This window comes from Poecilia reticulata, linkage group LG1 (genome assembly GCF_000633615.1).
Source record: "Poecilia reticulata strain Guanapo linkage group LG1, Guppy_female_1.0+MT, whole genome shotgun sequence".
NCBI lineage: Eukaryota > Metazoa > Chordata > Actinopteri > Cyprinodontiformes > Poeciliidae > Poecilia > Poecilia reticulata.
In genome coordinates this window covers 6,904,698-6,928,729 of record NC_024331.1, presented here as the reverse complement: position 1 = coordinate 6,928,729, position 24,032 = coordinate 6,904,698, and the positions used below count along the sequence as shown (strand labels likewise).

Genomic DNA, 24,032 nt, shown 5'->3' with positions numbered 1-24,032 from the left:
TTTTATTACCTTTTGGCTTCGTTGTCCTGTTCATAATGCGATGGCACACTACAAATATGCTGCGCAGAAGTTTAAATATTATTTAAGGTGAGATATTGGTGGAGTTGAGTCGGAGCTTCCTCAAAACACGTCTACTCCATATTGAGACCTAGGCCACGCCCCCATCTTAGCTTCATTTTGATTTGGATTTACTTAAAAAATATATGAAAATGCTTGCAGTAAGCGATCAAAGTTTTGATTCTTCACCCAAAAAGCAAATTCACAACTTTATTCTATGCTTATTTAGTGTCACACTTAAATCATTTCTAGAAACTATGTTGCCTTCAGTTGTGATGAAAATGTGTAAAGAAATTGGCCTTTTTATAATTTTAGCGCTTTAAATTTGGGCTCCTATCTCTTTAAAAACTCCTGCTCTATCTGAAACTCCGCCTTCAGGAAGTCATCACAACATGGCTCCTCTATTAATCCTTTAACAATGTTTTACTACCATAAAAAGTTGTAAAAACGCAACACTGACATAATGAGCTCAACAGCTTTGCAGTTCCACTAGGTGTTTGCTAATTGCTGCTGGCTAGTCTGAAGGAGCTGAGTGGGGGAGTCACATTCCAGGTATGTTTTGATGAGGGAATAACATTATAACTTGATGTAAAGCTCAAGAAAGTACATTTTATATAATACTGTCCCTTAACAAGTAACCAATATATTTCTGTATGCACAACCAAATAAACCTTTCCCTATTTAAATGCCACACCAGGTCAGAGAAATAATCTGATCACCACAACTTAATTAAAGATTTTTCTAAAAACACTTTATCCTAAATGTTATTTATTTGTCAAGTATGACTAGCTAACCGATGTAGATGCAAAACCATCAATTTGGAGACTTTTGCCTTGGTTTCCACACTGAAACATGTTCCCCTAATTGTGCAATTGAGAAAATAACTAAGCAGAGTGGTTCACCCACTAATGTCAATCCCCACCTGCACATTTTGATCATTTTTAAGTAGTTTTCCTTTTTTTTGATGGAGAGCAAAGGGATAATGTGAATCTTAACACCATGAATAATTACCCACAGCAGGCCTGAAAGTAAATCTGTTTCTCTGACATTATTTACTGTCACACAAACGCCGCCGTCTTTAATTTGGTGTGTTCTGATGCGTTATATTTGGTTTTGAGGTCAATCTTTCTAAACATAACCCGTTCATGCCAAAGTCTGCTGAAAGCTAGGTTAACATTACATCAGCAGCTGCACTGATGTTCCATCTGACTATTGATGACATATCAGCTTCTTGAATGAACATTGCAGCGTTTTACCATTTGTGACGTCAAATTGAAAACTAAGTGTTTGCACAACACAAATCAACTTTTGAGGTACACAATTAATAGGATACAATGGAAAAAAACAATGCAGAATGTAACTTGAATAAAATTCGACAAACAGGAAAACCACGAAGGTGCTTCTACTGTTCAGCCTCCATTTTCTGTCCATTTGTTATTGGTTTGTTTTGGATGATGTGTCACCCTCGGGTCAGCTCCGTCCGTTTCCAAGGAAATGCGCTGCTGCTTAACTGTATTACTCTGTCACAACTATCTGCAATGAACAGGCCCGAGGGCCTAAGAGGTGATTGTTCGAGCATACGTGTATATACTCATGTGAAAGTGTGTGTGTGTGTGTGTGTGTGCACAAGAAGAAAGGAAATCAGTGCAAACAGACTAGCAGATTGCCTCGGGTCAAATGTGCTGTACTGGTTAAGTGGACATCAATGATGCAATAGCCACACACCCACACAAACGCAGGCACATCATACTTCTCAGGTTCATCTGTCGTGCCCCGGCGGTGAAACCGAGAGCTCTTGAATTATTGATGGCGCTCTTCCGTAAAGCACTGAACTTACATGAGCTGCAGGCTAATGTTATACCCAGCAGCCAAACAAAACATTTAGCCAAACTATGATGATCTCCAGCCAGCAAGATGCCACTACCCACCAACCTCTAGGTACGTAACAGCAGAAGTGGTATTGTAGATGAGCAAGTCAGCAGATCCACTGATGTTGGTTTGAACCCAATTAAACTGATGGGTTTGCTTCAGAAGCTCAAAGACAGGAAGTCTGTTGTCCCTGCAGCTTTGAGGAAAAATGCATTTCTGCCCAGTCAAGCCAAAGTTAGCTTCTGCTGAAGAGACCGGCGACTGCTTACCACGCTCCGTTTCTTATAGTAGAGGGAGTTATAAAACACAAAAATGAGTCATAAGATGCACATAGCCGAGATACAGCAGATTCAGAAGATATTATCTGGCTGAAGAAGTTATTGGTTTTCTGCTCTGCTTTAAGCCTTGTAATATGCTGCCCTTGGCAACGATGACTCGGCTGCAACTGCGCAAAAAAAAAAAAAAGACGCATTAAAACAACAATCGGACAGTTTAGTAGTGAAAGGAGTGTACTTTTAAAAGTGGATGGATTTGATTTGCTGCAGTTGTGAAAGAAAATGGACTGAAACAGAATTGAGTTTTGTCTGAAAACGGGCATTAGGGCCATTTTCACATAAAGCTTCTGCTTTATGTGGCGTCTTGTTTCTTTTTCAAAGTAAACGCAATGAAAGAAAAGATCAATAAAAAAAGCTTTTCATCACAGCAGCTTCTTGTCACACTCAAAAGAAATCCAACTTTTAAATAGCTAAATAAGTTTTATATATTATAAAGTAAAAAGTCTTTCCTTTTTTATCAGAAAGTGTCAAATCTTGCAATTTGTAATCCATGACTTCCTGTGTCCTGAGACACCAATATGACTTGACAAGGGAAATTATGTGAGAAACTTCCTGACCTATGAAAAGACGTACAGCAGGATGTGGTCATGAGTGTGGTTTAACACACACCGGGGTGGCAAGGATCTCTTACACACACATCAGACAAGTAACTGAACAATGTCCCCCGAAAACAATGAACCTGATTTCTCAGTGGATCATGGAGCACCTCGCTCAAGCTACCTTATGCTTCTGGAGACTCCGTGCAATCTGTGGGGAGCTCTATTTAGAGAGTCTGGGTTGACGATCCCGACTGACACACTGACATATCTCCAGTTACAGAGGCCAGGCTCTTAGTGCCCAGCAAGAGGCCAGGTATGTAAATGGAGTTTCACACTTAAAGAGCTGACAAGCAAACGACTGATAGCAAATAGCTGCTCCTAGGAAACCAAGAAGAAATGGTGGGAAACTTCACTGCGAGTGTCCTTGAAGAGTTTAAGAGCTTATGAGAAACTTCCTTTGCACGACTCATACAGTGGCTTACCCATTGAAACTTCACAATTTATGACAAGTGTCATTAAAACTTAAAGATGGCAGCATCTCTTTTGGTGAAACTGATATAATTATGGGAAAAAAATGGTTTTCAGATCAGTAAATGTGTACATTTTGTTAGTTTGGAATTCGAGTGCAATTGCGTTTTATTAAGTAATGAGGAGAATTGGATTGCAAGATGCACATCTATGCACAACAGGACCACTGGGATTATAACTCCTATTTTCCCTGAGGAGCTTTTTTCTTTAACGTCTGGGAGTCATGAAGTCACAAGATGGACTGCAGTTCAGGATGAAGAGAAGTCAAGGTCTGAATTCAGCTTTCCTCACTAAATGTCAAAATGTCCAGAGAGCATTTGACAATGCCTCCAATCTGCTCACCAGGAAGGGAGCGCATGAGTGACTGGAAGTGTAAAAGCGCTTTTATACAAGTAGCAAAGTGTCTACACTTTTATACAGGATGCCAAAGAAGTGGAAAGGAGGCACAAAAGGTTCAGATTAAGAATGTCTTCAGTGGCACTCACCACAAAAAGCATCAACAGAATAGGGTTTAAGTTTGACTTTTCTGGGTTTGTAAAGTGGCTCCTTGAGATATTTCAGTACCGCTTGTCTCAGGTGGTGCCTTACATGACCGGACAGGAACACTGATGCCGAATGAACCTTATTAGCCACCTGCAGTTCTTCTGATTGCATCGGGACTTTTGCTAGTCTTACCCTAGAACTCTTTCTTCGGAAAGGCGTGAACACCGAAAAAGGTTTCTCTCCTGAGAGAGCCCAAAATGACACACGACCCCAATTTCTTTTTCCACAAATTTGTTTGTGATTAAATTATCCTCAAACCATCTAGACTCCGCGCCAACACTTTGCAGCTCTAATTGCGAGGGAAACAATGCCAATTAGTTAAGTAAGATTCAACTTTCCTTCATCCCTCAACAGACTGACATTTTTTTATACGAGGACGAACAAGAGAGGCTGGTAAAGAGCAACAGAGGGCTGAATGTTAGAAATGCATTCTGGCGCCATTTCATATGTGCTGAGGTCTAATGACATAAATGGCAGCAAACAAATAGGAGGGAACAGCTGGTACTCTGGTACTTACGTCTGTGTCGGGCCCCTTATCCGCCCCCGGGCAGGAGAACGTGACCAATTCATGGCACCTCTTGTGGACCACAAAACAGCAAACTGCAGGGCAAGAAAACAGGACGGAGTCAGAAAAGAGATTCAGAGCAGCAAACATTGGAGAAAGACACGACAAAAAGATGTAAAAGGCCCCAACATCTAGTGTTTTATAAATGATACATTAAGATCCACTAAAACATTGTGCAAAACAAAGTAAGAGACCTAAAACAGGTCACTTTACATACTTTTGAAATGGCCAGTCATCCTTCCACGTTTGCTCATCTTGTTGTGCAAACCTTACACACAAACTCAAATATTAAAGTCCCAGCCCCACTTAAATAACAGGTATGAACACTACAGGAAAAAAGTGTTGAAAGTTGAATGTTTTTTCATGGTTTTAAGTTCACTACAGTGAAGGTCAGATCTCCGTTACTGACCAATCTAGAAGTAGGAACCTCTCTCTCACTAAAGAAAACCCTTATATAACCTGCGTAGAAATTCAGCTGATTGTGGAGAAAACAAAATGCATTCATAATGGATATTCAGAACAAGGCCGTGAGGTAAAAAAAATTAAAAAATTTAAATTAGATACGCATTTGATTTATTTGAGGTTAAGATAAGTTATTTGACATGTGTCTCCATCTTGACTGAAACATTCACAGGTATAAACATAAATCTGGGGATTTTTAAAATGATTAAATTGTGACACTTCTGGCTTTCCAAACACGCTGAGGTCCAAATTGTTAAAATTTTAGTCTTCTGCTTGTGTGGTGTTTAAATTTGAGCTCCAAATGTCACGTGTCATTCTGTTAGCAGTTGAGGTTCAACAGCAGTCTCTTAATTTCATTCACCTCCACCCAGAACTCCCGTGTGGAACGATGAGAAGACGTCTGGTAGGAATGCTAACTCGGAAAACAGCAGAGAACAATTAAAGTTTACAAGCTTCCCAAAGTTACCCATTAGCTAGCCCTGTTCCACTGGCAAAGACGCACAACATATGTCTGACAGGAACTGCTGCGTCTGTTGGCGCCATTAGAGCCGAGGACACAAATGAGAGAGCCTGGGGTGTACCTGCACCTTACGGCGCATCAGGTGTCTGATTTTCAACAAGTAGTCCTCAGATGACTGAAGGAATACAGTTTCTTTATATCAAAGTAATGCAGTGGCTGACTGAAGCTGAATATTGCCCTCTCTCTGCCTGTGGCGCACCAAATATTTTATACTTTACCGGAGCGGCTTAAACTCAAAGTCGTGTCTGCTGCCAAACCCCTTTGTGTTTGGGGTGGTGGGTAATTTGACGGTTGTGGGGCCCAGTTTTTGCCACCAAAACCATCTTTATTGACTCAACACATGATAGATTTGTGTGTTGTCAGCATTGCAGTGAAATGAACTGATGTATTTATAGAAGCAGGACCAAGAAAATCACGCACAATGTCAATAAAACTGACCCAAAGACAAAATCTTGTGGGACTCCAATGGCAACCGGGGTTCTTGGGAAAGAGAGTTTTCCTACTTTACCGAGAAGGCTCTACTAAATAAATGTGAAGTGAACCCTGAAGCCCAACAACGTCCAGCAGGCGACGTAACGAAACCAAAATGCCACATTTACTGCAACGTACACTGAAAGCTGACCGGAATCTGCCTTTGATATTGTCGCCTTTCTCCACCGCCCAACATTTCTAAATACACACAGACAGGCACAGTTGGCTGTCATGCATCTACTGAATGCACATCCGGGGCCTCACACTTTGAATCCTTGTGCCTACACGCTGTCAGAGCGCACAGAACGGTTCTGTATGTTTAAGTGCTAGGTCGTCGAGTACACCAAAGCACACAGCCAATGGAAGCAGCTGAGTCAATGTGGAGGAAGGCGCCTGCAACTGCCTCACACCAAGACGAGACAGGGAGGCCTAACTGGGCATCATAAAAAAAAAGAGAGAGAGAGAGAATAATAAAAACTATTTTTCCCCATCTGAGAGCAAATGCGTCTAATTAACTGTTAGTTCTGCTTAAGGACCTTGTTGAAAGAAAACCCAGTTTTTTTTGTTTTTTTTTATCTTTGACAAGCTAACGTTCTCAAGGCCAGAGCTCACCTCATGAGATAAAAGCGTCGAGATCTGCTGTTTACAATGGTCTTCGTTTCTAGTCTCTACAAACGTCTTTTAGTGATTTCATTTACGTCAGCGACGTGATACGCCGGCCTTGGTTGGTCGCTTCATTTCATTCCCTCTAAAAATACCAAGACTGGTTCAGAGATAAGTTCAGAAATTTAAATCCGCTCGGCTTCAACATCGAACACTTCTGGGCTTTTACTGATTTATCTGAACTGTTCTTTCTCCAGGATGGAGAGGTTATGCAACTTGGAGGATTTATAAAAGGAAGAGATGGGTCTATAAATTACATAAAAAACGTTGTTGGTGTTCTCTTCTGCACACAAGGGTCAATAAAATGCAAATAAGCTCAAATATACACAAAAACTCACTGCTTTTAATAGAGACAGTTATATACATCATCACGCACTGAGTAAGGAGCAAGCTGAATAAAAAGACCTGCAATCGAAACAACTCCAAGCCCAAATGAAATTTGCTGCTGCTCCCCAAATGGGCAAGCAAAATGGCTGAAATGTTTATGGTCAAATGAGATGAACTGTTTCATCCCTGCTGTGGTGCTGGTGTCATAGTCACCAGTCCATCATAGGATGCTACATAAATAAATATTGTAAAAAAAAGAGAAAGCAAAGAAATGTGCTGTAATTTTGGTGTCAAAGTCAACGGAGTTAAATCTATCTGCTGTCTGTCCTGCAATAAATCTGCATCCACTATTATTAAAAATATGCCAGATAAGTCTGATGTTGCTGGCAGATTATTAATCATAACTCATGAAATTACCATTCCTCTTCAGTGTGATAATCTCCGCTGCATTCGGACCACATATTACATTTTTCTCATAAATAATTCACAACAACATGCTTTGTTTGGCACTTAACAGTGACATCCCGATATCACATAGCGGCTCTGATCTATATATTTTTTAATATATGTTATCTGTTGGATGGTCAAAAAACAAAACGAAACGCATTCCAAGCCTTTTACATCGTCACCGTCACGCCTTATCTCACAGTGTGCTGTTATTTTAGATGTTTGAAATGTGGGCGGCAAAGATCCTGTCAATATTTACCGTGTTCTTTGAATTTCGGTAGCCGCTAATTCCCTTGGAAAGAAGCTTTATACCCCACACTTCACATTAACAGGCATGTCTGGTCAAATATTAACTAATGGATTTGACCAGGCAGGGATGGGAAATAAAAATAACATCCTTTTCAACAATTCTTTATTCACTTTGAAGCAAAATAAGGCAAAAATGAGCCACTTTGATTTTCCTTTGCCATGTGAAAAATTCCAGGAAAAATGTTTCGCCTTTCTTTGTCTGTATCGTCGTAAAGCACACCATAAATTGTCTCATATGAGGAACGCCACAAAAGCGGAAGGTCAAAGGTTACTTCTGCGGCAGAGGATGACTTCATCGCTTTAACCACTTCAGCTCCAATGGAACTATGGCTCATAATGTAAGTGGCATCAATGCTTCTGTCTAGCTTTTCACAAGAAATGTCTCTGGTCTAATTATTGTTAAAAGGGGAGGGGGACTAAAACAAAGGAGAACTGAAATAAAAAACTACAAGAATGCTGCCACAAATGGACCCAGACCAGTGGAAACCCATATTAAGACTTAATGAGTACTTTATTGGAGGCAGAGACGGTGAGCAGATGGTATCTTCACGTGTGATTCTCACTTTGGAGCACAGAGATAAAAGTGTGAGAGTGATGGGGGGGAAAAGCAGAACATTCTGCTTTTCCAACAAACATTTTTAAATCATTTAAGGTTTTATAGTTTTTAATAAGGCAAAACTAGATTTTTTAGAAAGTAGTTGGAGCGGTGGGTTAAGAATATCTGGAGGTGCTGCTGCTGCCTCATATGAGCCGTCAGCCACAATAAACTRCACTATTATCACAATAAAACATTAAAACTAAACTTTAAGCAAATATGGGAACTCCCTCAAGACTTACACAGGTGACAGCATCACTGAACGCGTTTTAATGAGCCATTCAGTGAACAACATAACCATATAACTACTGAAATAATCCACTAATTACTGACTGCTCACAGTAACTATAGCAGAGTCTACATTTACGGCCTGAACCCGACCCGAACCAAAATTAGTCGCTTTAATCTACATGTAGTTTAAGGGGTTGACAACATATCACATTGAGAAAAGAAAGTATGAAAGAAAGTAAGGGTAAGACAATCTATAGACTGTAACAATGGCAGCACACTGCATAATAAATATGTCCTGCTCCGCTCCTATCAATCACACATCCCAGATGATTTGCACTTGACTCATCCTGCGGTTACAACAAGCAACAAGATGGAGCTGGAACACGTTAAACACAAGCCAACACAAATTACGGTCCAATCAGTGAAAGCTTAATAATAATATGTCAGGTTTACGTCAGGTTCGGGCTTAGAGTTGATGCTAATTCGTCGGGCACAATGCGTACCGGCTTGGGCTGGGTCGGGTTGAATTTTTTAGGTAGCAGGCAGAGCAACTAACAGTGCTTTAAAAACTGGAATAACATTTTTTAAAAATATAGAAATAACAGAAATTTTCAAATCAGTTCAAGAACCAAGAGCCAGGAGTTGAGCTGGAAACCTATTTGTATTGACAAATACTTTAATGATGGCAAATCAATACAACCTCCCGCCCCCAACACAGACGTCTCGCATCACCACCAACCCCCAACCCGCTGGACTCGCTTTGCCTCAGTGGAGCAATCAGTCAGCCCAATCCACAGCCAGCATGAAACCATGAAACCGTAACTCACACCACCGCCAGCCAACAAGCGAGACAGGCAATACATTTCAGGAGCAGAGAACTTCCATAACTCATCCCGCACTGGAAGCCGATGGGACGCGGCTGACCCACTTCTCTGATTTAAAGACAAAAAAAGGCCTTAGATTGTTAATGTCGGAGCTGCAGGGAGCAATCTTTTTATTTAAGAGTCTCTGTCTGACACATGAGTAAGGTGCGATGCCCTTCTTCTGTTTATTCAAATTTAGAGATGACTCTTAGTGCTTAAGTTCTACCAATATTTATTAATATCCACTAGAAAACATTTGCTAAGTCAATAGTAGAATCGATTTTAAAAACTATGAAGACTCAACATGAGAATAAAGACTGAAGTATTTTTTTTAAATGTTGAGGGGAAATTCTGCCTTGACAAATCTTTGAATACTAACAGCTACTTTTATTTCCAAAGGAGGTTAAAATGTAAATAAGCAGTTGCAAGCAAAGTGCTGCCCACTTCCTGTCAGCATGCAACCTCATCTAGTAAAGTAAGTCTTTACTTTATTATGGGTTATGGACGTGAAGGCTAGAGCTTCAAGCTCAACACCCTGTGGAATTTGGTAAGCCACAGAAGCTAATGATGCTAAAGTTTGAATCAGAGATCATTTTCAGATCCTTGCCCTAACCATTTGTTTCTTCCTTTGTGTTATTTTTGCCTTCAACCTCTGGAAGTTTGTTACCATGTTTTATTGTGAAATATTCACCTAGACATGAACTTGTCCTGCATGTTTGGGTCCTATTCAGCAACAAAACTTGACATTAGGACATTCTTAAGTTTCACAATTTTTATTTTTTATGAAATTCTTGTCATAGAATTTCCTTTAAAAAATTCTTAGAATTTAGAATTCTTAGAATTTAGAATAGAGTGAGGCATCTCATTTCATGAACCACATCTATTACGACAGCTAAAAAATTGAATTGTGAATGGTCCCATTTAGTCAGGACTTCTAATTATTATAGCCCTCATTATATTGGTATCTCAGTCAAATGATTCGCTGCTTTTTTTAATCTTGGTTATGATTTTCTTGCCATTTCTTGCCATGTGCTTCTCAAGTGAAACACTGATGCTAATCAAATTCCACAGCTTGTTTTAGGACTTTGCTGCCCCTACACAATGTCGGGACCCGCTTGCTTTGAGGGAAAAGACGAAAAAGAAAAAAAAAGATTAATGAATTAATTGAAACTCGGTGTCTTCTGGGGTTCTCATTAGCGGCCAGCTGTTTGTGAATGGTTTCGCTCTGTGGGGCGACACAAGTTTCACACACGCACCGCTCAACGCCACCGATGCCTCTATCAGGAGGCAGCAACACAGTGATGTAGATAATTGTACCTGAATTATGCTGAGATCATTATGAAAATTGATTGCTACTTAATTTCTAAATTAGGAAAAATGAAAATAAATACAAATAAATAGCGAAGCTTCAATGCAACTAATACGAGAGACACTTTAAAAAATTACATGTTGAGATCTTCAGAGGCATTTTTTATTTTATTTTTAAAAACAATATTAATATTATAAGCTATGACAAAAAAAGTAGTAGCAATACATCTGGAGCATATGAGCCATGCAAAATGTCAGAATTCAGACATTTTCCGAATCCGTCAGAAATCAGATGTCAGAAATCAACTTTAACTTAAAATTTACTTTTGATGCTGAAGTACCTCAGGACAAAAATTGCATCCTAGTGCTGTTTGAATCATGCCACTGAAATAACTGTGCCATCAGCCACACTGGATCAACAGGATTTACATAGAAAGTAGGAATTTAATGAAGCTCTTTAAATGATTACTTACTATCTATTGCAATCATTTTATCTCATATAAGATAAAATAAAGGAAGTTTACTTTACAATCCACTTGAGAAAATGTATTTCAAAACTCCTTTTTTTTTTCTTCAGACAGGAAATTACAAGAAATTAATCATTTAAACTGTTTGCTTATACATATGGAAATGTGATTTAAAGCAGCTGCACCTTTCTAATCCAAACCAATCTAAACCAGTTTGAACTCAGTCGCCTTAAAACTGCACCTATTGAAGGTGATTCCAGCAGATTATTGTCGGTGAACATCTAAAACAGGACTGATTTGTTCCAGTCGCAAATCTTAAGACTGATCACTGTCACGGTTATTATTCACTTCCACTTTGTCGTCTACGTCACTGGTGTTACGGCTCGGGTGGAAACCAGGGTTGAACTGGCTCTGACACACACGTTTTGCAGCTCAAAGGCAGCTAGAATGATTCAGGGTGTCGAAATACGTCAAAAGTTGCTCATCTCCCCTGCAAAAAACACAAAATCTTACCAAGTATTTTTTTTGTCCAGTTTATAGTGAAAACATCTTAGTATGTGAAGTGAGACAAAACTAACTTACAAGTAACTTTTCAGCAAGATGTAGGCGTTTGTTTTAAGTCAATGATTCCTTAATATTGATGAAAAAGTGCTGATGCCACAGGCAGATTATTTAATTTATAACAAGACATTTTTCCCATGTTACAAGAGGAAAAATCTGTCAATAGAAGAAGTATTTTTTTTTAATCAATATTAGGGAATTATTGACTTAAAATAAGCTTTTATATCTTTCTGAAAATGTACTTATAAGTTAGTACGCTTGAGATGAGACAAACATAAGACATTTTCATCATAAACTTGACGAAAAAAACTACTTGTTATGACTTTTTGTTTTCAATTAAAACCCGTCTCTTACAATATGCTGGTTAAAAGAATGATCCCACAACCAATTGCCAGTTTTGGCTTCCTGGCAGCATGCAGGCATGTATTAAACATGTTGCTGAGCGTCCCAGCAGCTGATCCAGTTCGGTAGGTAAGGCTGAGGTTTAAGTAGGAGGGCGTGGTCCTGCTCGTCCCTCAGCAGTCCATCTTAAATTCACAGCAGGATTTCACCACAGCCTCTCGTTGACTCTGCATCGACCTCTGGAAGAGCAGCTGAACATCACCGCTGCACTTTACTCTTTTTATCATTGTTCTAGGTCAAGCTAGAACCTGGTTCCCACGCATTTTATGAGGTCAGTTTAGACTTGCACCATCCGTGGTATTTTTTATAACACCATAAAAAAAAATCAGTTTGATAATCCATACTAGCGCAAGACTATCTATAGTGTTATGGATTTTTCCTGAAATTGCAAGACGTATAATAAGAAATCTCAGACAATAAGACATATCTCCCAATGGAAGCAAGAAAATGAGGAAATATACACATCCTAACATTAACATGCGTGCATATGTAGTGCATTTATGTAGCCATAAATAACATTAAATACTTTAAAAAGTATACAAAACATAAACTTCCATATTTTCAAATGCATATGTTTGAATTTTATCCCAGTTATAATACCATATGTTTATATTCAGTGTATGAATTTGGGAAAGTTATCAGGCTAGTTATCTTTTATGCTGGCTTGAGGTGGTTTTTGACTGAATTTTTCAAAATGCCAGCTTACTTGTCAAAACAGAAAAGAGCGGCAAAAGTATCAGCTTAACTCCAAATGAAACTGCTGCACCTTTGCTTTTTTAAAAAACTTTATTTATTTTTTTTAAACAGAAGCAGCTGGATATTAGTTACGATTTTCAGTAACGGAAGTAGCGGTAGTGAGACTGAATGCAGCCTGGATGACAGCCAACGCCCGTCACTAGACACTCGGTGCGGAAAAAACAAAAAAAAAGCTATTTTGGTTCATATTTCTGTGTGTGAAAGAAAAAGTTTTCACACTTTTATAATTGCTGAAAGCCTTGTGGAACCGGAAGAGTATTAAGACGAACTGTAAAAAAGATAAAAATTTTTAAAAAGCCTTTGAGACGATTAAAATCTTGGTCTAAAAATGAAAAAATTACACATACTGATACTGAATAAATGTTTTTGCTTCAGGAAAACCTCTACATGTTGAGACCTAATATATATATCCAATGTTATAATGGATCAGAAATTACTCAATTACTGATATTATGAAATTGCTTAATTTGTGTACAGAAAGGAGGCAACTATGCCTCCGATTACTTCAGGCAGCTCCCATTTTGCTGGTTATTGAATTAAGTGACTCTTACTGAGTGGCACACAGATGGGCTTTTATACACTGGGATTTGTAGTCTTTTCGTAAAACTGGTTTTGTCTGCTGAAATGCTCACAGTGTGCGTGCGTGAGAGTGAGTGTGCTTGTGAAAATCACTGATTTTTTATTTTTTAAATTTTTTTTACTTCTCCAGATGCGGCTGCTGTCTGCTAACTGGCCCTTGATAAATGCTTGACTGAGTCCTTTCAGGTAAAGAAAGTCTTTTCACACATGACCGATTTGTTTTGAAGCGCCGAGGGGCTTTGGGGATTTAAAGCGGTTCATTCAATTGCTGCTAATGGCTTTGGAAAGAGGGAAATCGGCGGAAAATAAGGATAACTCTGAACGGCGCGAATGAGTACAGCAGCACCGAGTGTCTAGTTACAAACGTCTAATGGAAGTGGCTGTGGCTCTCATTTCCTCCTGAACGCTGCTACAACTCAGAGCAAACTTTGACAAAGTTCAGGACGCACTCGAGAGAACAGATGAGCCAGTGATTCCAAAATAGCGCCGTCGTTTATACACGCGCAGGAGGGACGTGAAAGAGTGCGAACAGAATCATTCTCCCCTCGCCGGCAGAGCCGAGGCGCAGAGTCAATTTTGTGCACGCATAGCTCATTCTGATGAGAATTGAGCCAGCATAAAAAGTTAGTGTCTTTGGTTGCTCTGGGTGAGTTAAAAAGCTGGAAGCTATGAACTCTGGGAACTTTCGGTGAAGTGAGTATTTAACAAGCGGTCCCGTCTGAGCCTGAGAGGGAGATTGTAGGAGAAATGACTGAACTCTCTCACCCCGATTCTCAACAAGTATTCAGCATATACTGCCACACAAACCAATCCGTACAGCGCCAAGAAAAAGTATTCAGACTCTGAGCTTTTGTCGTACTCTCATCTGTTTTTACAACCTCGAATCTCATTGGATTATATTGACAAATGCGCCTCGGGTGGGTCAAACAGAGCTAGGGTCGTTTTTACACCTCATAGTCTGAGGTTAGATTGAGTGCTTAGTTGTTTTCACACCTGGTTGACTCGGTTTGATTGGGGGGCCAAAATTGCAACATTTGTTACATTTTCAGCTGGTGCAGGGCACTGTGTCAAACAATCCAAACCATTTGAAAAATCCATTCCCCCACGCACCTGTCGGAGGCGCTGCACCAAGAACCGCCCCTCCTGCTGGGCTTGTTGTCGACCCAAAAGGAGGCCGGTAGTTGGCTGTTTGCATCGCTCTCGCCAAATAAAACCTCGGAAGAAGACATGAGCACAACTTCCTTCATAAAGTGAAAAGGAAATGGATTGGCATCAGATTTTAGTGGTTGTGGGATTTCTCTTGTCTTTGCTAAAAGACCACAAGTTATTTCTGCTGCTAGCGGTAAACTCAGACCAAAAGAAGTTAATGTTCAACATAATTTTAACACTGCTTTAAGGTGCATCTTTATCTTTTCAATGTGTCCTTACTCATCTAATTCAAGAGTGAAACACAATCATTGCATGTCTTGAAGTGATGCTGCTGCTTTGCAATTAGCTCCCATTAAAATGTCATTAGAAATATCATCGCCAAGCCAAACACAACTGCACACAAAAGCAACACCAGTTTATTAAAACAATCAGCCCACAGCTAACAGTACCTCAGTATGACTATAGAGAGGCAAAAGTCAACACCAGGACTTTTTTCTTTTTTTAAAAAATTTCTTTTTCGAAACCTTGTAAACTTTTAAAACGAAGAACAACCTTAGATAAACGATTCTTTGTTTATCTTCCCCAATGCAGATGAAAGCATGTGTTGCTGTTTTTCCACCAGAGGAGGATCTTAAAACAACTCTGCAGCTTCCCCTCCCAGCAGGCTTCCAGGGCCGGGCCCGGCCTCCTGTTCCAGACCCAGAGAGAGCAGACACAGCTGGCTTTACTTTGGATTTTTTTCTCCACAGACAACTCGACACCCAGCATGCAGATTTTGGTTTAGCACTAAAGCTGCGGCGCATTTAAGACCAGTTAGAGGCAATAGCAGTCTTTGGTTTTAAAAGGTCTTCCACTAAACATGAGAATGATGTAGGTTCATGCTTTGTAAACACGAGCAAAGGTGGAAAGTACAGCTCAACGCAAGCCGCATGAAGTCATTACCAAGAGCTGACTGTAAACATTGGGGACATTAAAACGCCACATTATTATATTTATTATGAAAGCGGTATCCGTTTCACAAAGGGCTTTCCAGTCACTCTGAGCAATCAGTCTCATTTGGTGAATTAAGTCTAAGCTATAATGCTCATGATGGGCTGTAGATTTAAACCATTTCATCCTACTGGATTTTTGCGTGAGACTCTTATTTTGAAGAAAGAAAGAAAATAATGTTGAGTGAACTTGTCTTGTTGGTTGTCAACACTTATTGTTTTTAGAGGAAGTCTAAGTTGGGGTGGGCATTTATCGTATCGTTTATTATTTATCGTGATAAATTTCTTAACGTGATGAGAATGATATTTTAAAACTGTCCAAAACTGTCGTATTGTTGGGATTGTTAAGTTTTACTATTTTCTCCACTGTTTCTTCTATGAGAGCATAAATAAGTACCTATTTAGAAATCTGATTAAATGTCGTCACTGTGTGCAGTTTAGTGATACAAATCACATTTCTTTGTGACTCTTAAAGAAGAATGTTACAAACGGGTTTGTGTTTTAAGAACAGTATGACAGAAATTAAAGCCTCAAATTATTAAATCAGCTTCTGAACTTGATATATTTTGTCTCACCGGGAAAGGAATGCATCAATGTCAACATTTTGGTCGATATTGATATCCGATATTAACATTGTTGCTGTGGCCGATACTATTACATTCTGTTTCTCCATCTTTTCTTCGCTTCAATTAAACATCCCACAATTCTTTGCTGCATCACACTCACATGCCGAAACAAATCCCACCTGGTCCACCTTTTTTATTTCTGTCCCAAAACTCAGACACAAGTGACAACAAGATGAAAATAAACATTGGTTATTAATATCAGAATTGCTTTACTTATGAGGCCAAAACTGATATTTTTAAAATTAACAAACATCGTTCAATACCAATGTTAATGTCAATCTGTAAAAACAGAAACATCCCTTCTCAATGAACTCTCCAGCAACCTTGACCTGCCTGAGATTTGAAGTCACTGATAGGGGAGAGTCTTAATTGGATTTCAGAAAGGCGGGGCTAATCCACCGCAGAGCCTGTAATCTCCCAGCAGGACTAGGAAAACACACCCCACAGAGGCAAGAACCGGCGCATCTGCTCAGCGTAAAATGCTCATGAGCAAAACATATGATCATGAAATATTTATAAGTAGTTTCCATATAAACATGCAGTGACAAATGCTCAGATTTATATGGGAGAACAACAACAGAATGTGGAAAGATATTTATGCCTATAAACTGCATTAAAGCCCTCTGAATTTATGAAAAAGCTCTGACCGTATTTCGCCAACACGGCGGCTGAGATTAAGCTTGTTAGAGAAATACCAAATAGAAGATTTGACTAAAACTGCTTTACAATGAAAGCAACCAAACGAAGTCAAATGAAGACTAAAGTTTTCCTCTTTTCCCTCGTCTCGATTATGAAGCGATCGGTTTTTATCCCCCATCAGTAATTTAGACATCTCCGTCTCTGGATATAAAAACTGTGAGGCAGATATAAACAGTTTTAGGAGAATTGATGTGAAATTTCTCGTCGATTTCAACCTGAAAGGCAAAACTCGTGCCGCTTCTGGATTTGATGAGGTTGTTTCATTCAGGCTTTTATTATGTTTGGGAGCATATGTGTGTAATATTTCTGATCCAACATATTAAAGTAAGTCTCTGCAGCTCGTATGTAATATTATGAAATTACACCCATTGGGTATTCATTATTTATACTGTGATCCTGTATTAATATTGTACTAAGCTGCAGGTCTGTTTTTTTTTTTTTTTTTTAACCCACTCTGGTGCGGCGATGGTTTGGAAAGCACGGATGATGACGCTAAAATTCCTTTTTAATATCCGTATGAATGTACTTTTGTTCCCATTTGTCCCATTGCCTGTTTTCAGTGCAGAATTATTCTCGTTTACGGTATAATATTCACCTGTTATGTTGGAGTGTGCTGTAGTGCAGGGAGATGTATAAATAACAGCACGTTTTTGTGCGTCTCCATCTAATTAGTCAGCTTCTGCCTGCTTTTGTGCAATTATAGCTCAAGAGCTGTTTCGGCGAGAGCGATGCGAACAGCCAACTACCGGCCTCCTTTTGGATCGACAACAAGCACAGCAGGAGAGGAGGGGGAAGAGAGGCCAAAAGACATTTAAAAAATGAATTTGATAAACAGAACAGACAGTTGCAACCAATTTCAGGTTTAGTGCCAGCAAACAAACGTTGATGTAGATGTTCTGATATATTCAAACCTGCCTTCAGTGAGTTTGAACCTGGAGCTGCAAACTGTAACTGAGCAGGACATGCGATGAAGGATCTGCAGACAAAACACACACGGCTTCCCGGTGACATGTGACAGGAAGAGGTCCAAAGGAGAAAAAAAAGCTGAGTGAGCTTTTATACCGACAATATCTGTCCGATTCACGGAGCTTCGTGTGACACAGGAAGTGCAGCTGATTACAGATGATGTGGAAATGAAGTCTACTTTCCTCAACAGTAAAGCACGACCGCTGCAAGGCGGGTAATTAATGAACGGTGGAAACTTGAGCAGGGGAGCTGTGGAGAGAAAATGAACTGTTTTCTATTTTTTGCCGTCAGATCTGCGCTTCGTCCGCACCGGCGACTCCTCCTCAGATTAACTTTGGATTCAGCCAAAACGCATCGATCTCTGCATTTCGTAGCTCTACTCCGGAACATAAATTAGACGACCACGACAGAGCGGGACGATGAATGGAAAACGGAGGTGATGACCTTTCAGTGAAAAATAGTTTTAGTGGCAGCAGACTGGAATTTCACTGCTTCCTCTTACCTTAAAAAACCCTGAAAACAATTCATTCCTCTAAGCAAAGGCTACACATAAAGTAGGTCATGGCAGAAAGCAAAATCCTTCACATTTATGAAAAAGTACAGTGATCCCGCTGTTATTTTTGTCAACTCGATAAAATTATAATCATTGTAATAATATGTATTCTCTTTTTCACAGCTGCAATTGTTAGCTTACTTGCTAAAAACAGGTTTATATACAGTGAACAGTCGAACAATGAACCATCAGTCGACACGCAGCCATGTACAGAAAGTACCCACATCCTCGCACAGTGGTTCGCCACCGTCCCATAGAGGCTAGCATTGGGAGAGAGAGAGGTCATAAATAATAATTATAATAATAAGATTACAGAGGGTGGCATCAAACAAGCTGGTCTCTGTCACTTCCATTACCCTGAAGTCTGTAAACGACGAGGTAAGATGTGTTGGAAGCTGCACAAATTCCTTTGTCCAAACAGCTTAGCATGTGGGCAAAATGGTTTATCCAAAGGAAAGTTGACATGATTCTTTACACATAAACTGAGCTGACAGGATCAACAAGGCAGGGAAACGCAGACCAGAAAGGTGGAGGTGTTTCTTCAGGTGTGATTGGGAATGTTTGTCCTGAGGGCGCTGAAAGTACTTGATGTCAGCTGAGCTAAACACAGTTCAATGCAACGTCTAACAAAGGCAGATCGACTAAATTAATGTTGCAATTACACATGGCGCTAATAAGATTGCAGCCCTAATTTAAAACAATGCCAAGCAATTCATCTACTGCTTTTGTAAAGGTCAATGTAATGCATCAGAGGAGATTTTTAAAACTTCATATCTAAGGTCTAAAGTAAAGAACTACAATGGCTTAAAGAACTTGGGCAAAGAATTAGCTCGTCTTCTGTCATGAGCCAAAACCCGGCTTAGGATTTGATGCACTCCAAACCAATTTGTTACATCTAGTCATTAAAATCATTGACTGCACCCATATTTAAAAAAATAATAATAAGTTTGCATATTTTCAACAGGCATCGCTGAAAACCTTGAATTTTTGTTATTCAATTCAGACTTAACACCCAAGAGTGAACATTTGTCAAAATACGACGACAAATGTGAAAGAAAAACATGTATTTTTCCGAACCGCGCCGGCATGCAGGGACACTAAAAGCTGTGTGCACAGCAGTCAGCCAGAAGTCAAAAAAGCAGAGAAACACGTCCGTGCACTCTGGCACCCAGGACGTCGAGAGACGCGTAGGAAGCATAAGAGAAAGTTAAACCACAAAGAAAATGATTAGAGGAAGTGAAAGTTAAAGTGTATGAGGAGAAAGTGAGAGAAGGAGGCAGCACGTATTGGAACAGAAATTTAAATAATTCCTAGCCAGACGTGAGTAAGAGCAGTTGGTATAAAAGTTAGATGTTTCCTCAGGTTCGGTGCGAACCAGAGAGCCTGGGTGGGAAGGGTAAAAACTCGCTCTGATACCACAAGTGGCGCCTTGTGCTGCAGCTCACAACCCTCTACTTCACAAAGTGCTTCCCCTGTTCCTTCAGCTCCCTCGGCTGTGGTCAGCTGGCCAGGAAAGCTGCTTATTGTGGTTCTTCCAGCCTGCAGTCAGACAGGACATTACACTCCTCAGCCGTGCAGCGAGTGGGTCTGTGTGGGTGGGTGTGTGAAAATACGAGGGGAGGTGCACACCACGGAGCTGGAGACGCTCCAAGTTGTCCCTACAGGACTGTTGCCACTTATGTAACAACTCCTCTATTTTTTCTCCCTTTTCTTTTACTCTCTTCCTTCCTTTCTTCCTTCTTCTTTTATTTTCCTACTTCCACGTTTTGTGCTGGTCCGGCGGCAGATTTATCTCCAGCACGCCATCATGCTTGTTAACGCTGAACAAACAAAGGCTTCGTACTTCACTGTCGCAGCGCGCGACAAATGCCAAAGCAGGAAAAAAAAAAAAAGAAAAAAAGGCTCTGACAGTTACTCTGTGGTTTTGAGAAAATAGCATTAGCCCAGAGAGGCAAAAGGGAGCACAGCTATGAGGAGGCTTGCCTCGCAAGGCATGCTGCTGAAATCAACCACATCCTTTGTCAACAAGGCAAACAAAAGGTAGACGGCAGAAAGCAGGCTTACCAATGCAAATAGGGAGGTCATATGACTGTGGCGCCTACGGTGCACACAGCCTAGAACTAATGTTTGCCTGGCACAGTCGATGGCTTTGAGTGACACGTTGGAGTTATTGTTTCCTCCACAACAATCTGTCTATTCTTTAGGGGAAAGAAAAGAAAACAACAGCTGATAACACCCCAGAGATGTTCCCCTCAATAAAATTGAAACAGACTAGACAATCTTTGAAAGAGCCAGTGTTACATGTTTTCCTGGCAGTATCGTGCCATTTTATAGCACGGTCAAGTCGCTAAGTTAACCTAAGTTGATTAAAAAATGCTACATATGTCAATTATGACTTAAAAGAAATTTGACTTTGTGGTTTAACGCCTTGAAATTGGGTCTCTGCCGCTTTAAAAACTCCTCCTCTTTCTGAAACTCCGCTTTCAGGAAGTCATCGCTATATCGCTCCTCCATTAACCTTTTAACAAGGTTTTCACCAGAGCTGAACAGAGACTTAGTTCGTATAATGAGCTCAGCAGAGGAGCAGTTGCTCCAGGTGTTTGCTAATAGCTACTGGCTAGTCTGAAGGAGCTGAGATGGGAAGTGGGGGAGGGCTGCTCTGTGAGGCAGAAACTTGAAAACTGCAGCTCAGAGGAGGAGCTACATCTAGAAAGCGGGGCTAGATCCACCCAGGCGTTTTGCAGACAAAGGAGACACACTTAACTTGACATTTCTTTTGTGACATTTTAAGAGTTCACTCAAAATTAGCATGTACAATCGAAGGACAAGAGCCAACATGCCGAGCTCTGGGTGTCAGAGCAATTTCACCCTGAGAGCAGTCTGCAAGATGCTAAAAGAAGTCTCTAAAAACACTACCATGTCATCACTACACCTACTGCAGGCTATTGGTTCTTTTGATACCAAGGTGCATGACTGACCGAATAAGGTCAGAGTTATTAGCTCCCAATGAAATCACAAAAAAACTCTTATTTTCATAAAAAATGACAATAAAAAAACTGGTTGTATTAGTTCGAAAACAACTGAGACAAAATCTCCAAAACATTTCATTGATGCACCAAATTACACGCTGAAAAATGACATTTTGCATTAGGCTGGAATATGAGACTAAAGCTGAATAATTCGGACACCAGAGACGAGAAGACGTTTGGTGCGCTCATCCGATGATTTCTCTGCCACCAAAAGTGAGGCCGCTAAAAGACAGTTTAGTGTCCGTCCATATCAGCCTCCGACTTCCTGTCACAGAAAATAATAACCAGTAATGGGAGAGCAGGAAGGAGGGTATTTGTGCAAAGGAAGCAGTGACTGATTGCATGTCAGGAAATGGGCGTATTCCAGTTCATCTCCATAACAGCCAGCTGCCAGATGCCACAATGCCTCGTTAAGTGATTGACATTAAAAGCAGATTAATCGAGACCGTCGTTCACGTGCGACACAAAAACGGTAATTGACCGTGTTTTGAGTTCAGGTGGACGCCACACACACAAACAAAAACGAATTAAAAGAATTACGCCCGCTCATTGGACGGCGAATTTGATGCTTCTGATAGAGATGAGAATTGAGTGATTATGCAAATTAATCATCAGGAGGGGAAGGACTTTTGAAGGAGTGTGGAAACAATAGCGATTAAAATCAAAACGGCCCTTAGGTGTACAACAACACAACCTTACAAATCACTTCAAAAACACCCCAAAGAGACCAATTAATAGAACGGCTAATTATATATCCTAGAAACGGATTTCTGCCAGAAGCAAACATAGACTTACAAGGAGGATTATGTGACGGTCAAGATGGAAAGACAGAAGTCAGTAAAAACATTTGTTCCTTTGAAGCCACTTTAAACATGAAAGAATAAACATTTCACTGCCACAATCATTGGAACTTTTTTGTTTGCTGGCTCTAAAACCGTGTTAAAGTCAAACTATCAGACAGCAATTTAGGAGCAGAAACATATGCACATGCAAAGATGTGCTAATAAGGTCGTAAAAATGAATTTATGTTGCAATCATCACTATAGCAAAGACTAAAGTGCAAATGCAATGCAGGCGAATGGGACTCTCTTTTTCCCAAAACACCACACATTGACATTCCCTTGTCTATTTACTAGAAGTCCCAAGGCAGCAGTCATAGCAGAGCGCTATAAAATGGGACACATTAAAAAGCAGAAGGTGAGCAAATCCGTATGTATAAAATACATGTAGCATGTTCTGACATGCTGTCAGCCCTGACGTCACATGTAACACCCTGCTACAGGATTTGCAAATTGCGTCCTGTAAATGCCTTTTCAATTAGGTCCACTATTAGTGGCCACTAGCACAAGGCAAAAAAAGTTAAACGTGGCCTCCTATGTTTCCTTCAACAGACTACGATAGGTATATGGGGTATACAAAATATTTTTTTTGCAAATGCCTATTTTGAGCTCCTTTCAGAATGAGCTGTTTTAGGGCGTATTGTCACTTTAAATCCAAATAGGCAGCTGCAGGCCACACCCTCCAACTCAACGTTTACAATCGCACGCGTAAATGGCCGCAAACAGAGGCGTAATTTTACAGTTGTACGTCTTTGAAAAGCAGAAGTGGAGCCTCCAGCACAACCGACGAGAATGCAATAAGTGGAGTCTGGATGGAAAGTGAACAACAAAATATTTCTGCTGTCCAGCAGCCATTGTACAGCGCATACAGTGGTAAAACCAGCTCGTTTTCCAGACAGCAAAAAGATGTCAACTTATTGCCAAAAGGCGGCTGGGTGTTTCTTTTCTTTTTTTTTAAGTGCTTGGTCTGTTTGTAGAAGCAGCAAGAAACCAAATACGTGTACGAAAAACTTGAACATGTGAATTTTACATAGCATAATTCTCTCCTTCAGACAGCACATCACACACATCACTGTGTGTGTGTGACATGAACAATATTACAGTCATGCAGTTTGCACACAAATTATTCAGAACATCTATGAGTGGCTTCATTCCTGCCAATTTGTTTCACACAACGCTATGAATAACACACAACTATTAATTTAAAAACACAACCCTCATCTCCGCTGTCTGAGCCGCGTCAACCACCAGGCACGGGTTCACACCCACTTAAGTTGTGCATTGTTGTCTAGCGATGTCGCACGTCGACTGAAAACACACACCCCATCGCTATTTTTTCCTTTCTTTTTTGAAGGTGTCACCCTTTAACCACCAGAGAGCCGACACAGAGGGAGGCGAGCAGCCGCAGCAGCCAGTGTTAAATGGTGAGATGGAGGGCGGGGAGGAAGAGGGGGGACAGAAGGGGGAAAGATGAGGGTGATGATGCTAAAATTAGCACCCTGTGAGAAAGTGACAGATGACCTCATGCTGGTTTTCAACTCGCCCTGACACAGAAATCTGGTCGTCTGGCAAAGTGGCCTATCCCTCTCTGTGCTCGTCTGGCCTTCTTCCTGCCTTCATTAAATATTTATTTTTATTTTGTGGCTTCCAGAAGTCCTGGTGAAAAAAAATTATTCTGATATATTCCCCACCTCTTCAGGACTGCAAAGTGGTCAACTTACTTTGCTTCGAGGACTATCCGCTGAAAAAGAATAAAATAAAATTTAAAAAAAGGCGTTTGTCACA

General features: G+C 40.3%; 1 protein-coding gene across 2 annotated transcripts in view; it reads right to left on the bottom strand.

Annotated features, from left to right (window-relative positions):
• prkcaa (protein kinase C, alpha, a) overlaps positions 1-24,032 on the bottom strand; it is a 141,440-nt gene that overhangs the window by 87,651 nt on the left and 29,757 nt on the right. For both annotated transcript variants that reach the window (XM_008420254.2, XM_017305920.1), the window contains exon 3: positions 4,389-4,471. In XM_008420254.2, coding sequence (XP_008418476.1) covers positions 4,389-4,471 — 83 coding nt within the window. The remainder of the gene's footprint in view (positions 1-4,388; positions 4,472-24,032) is intronic.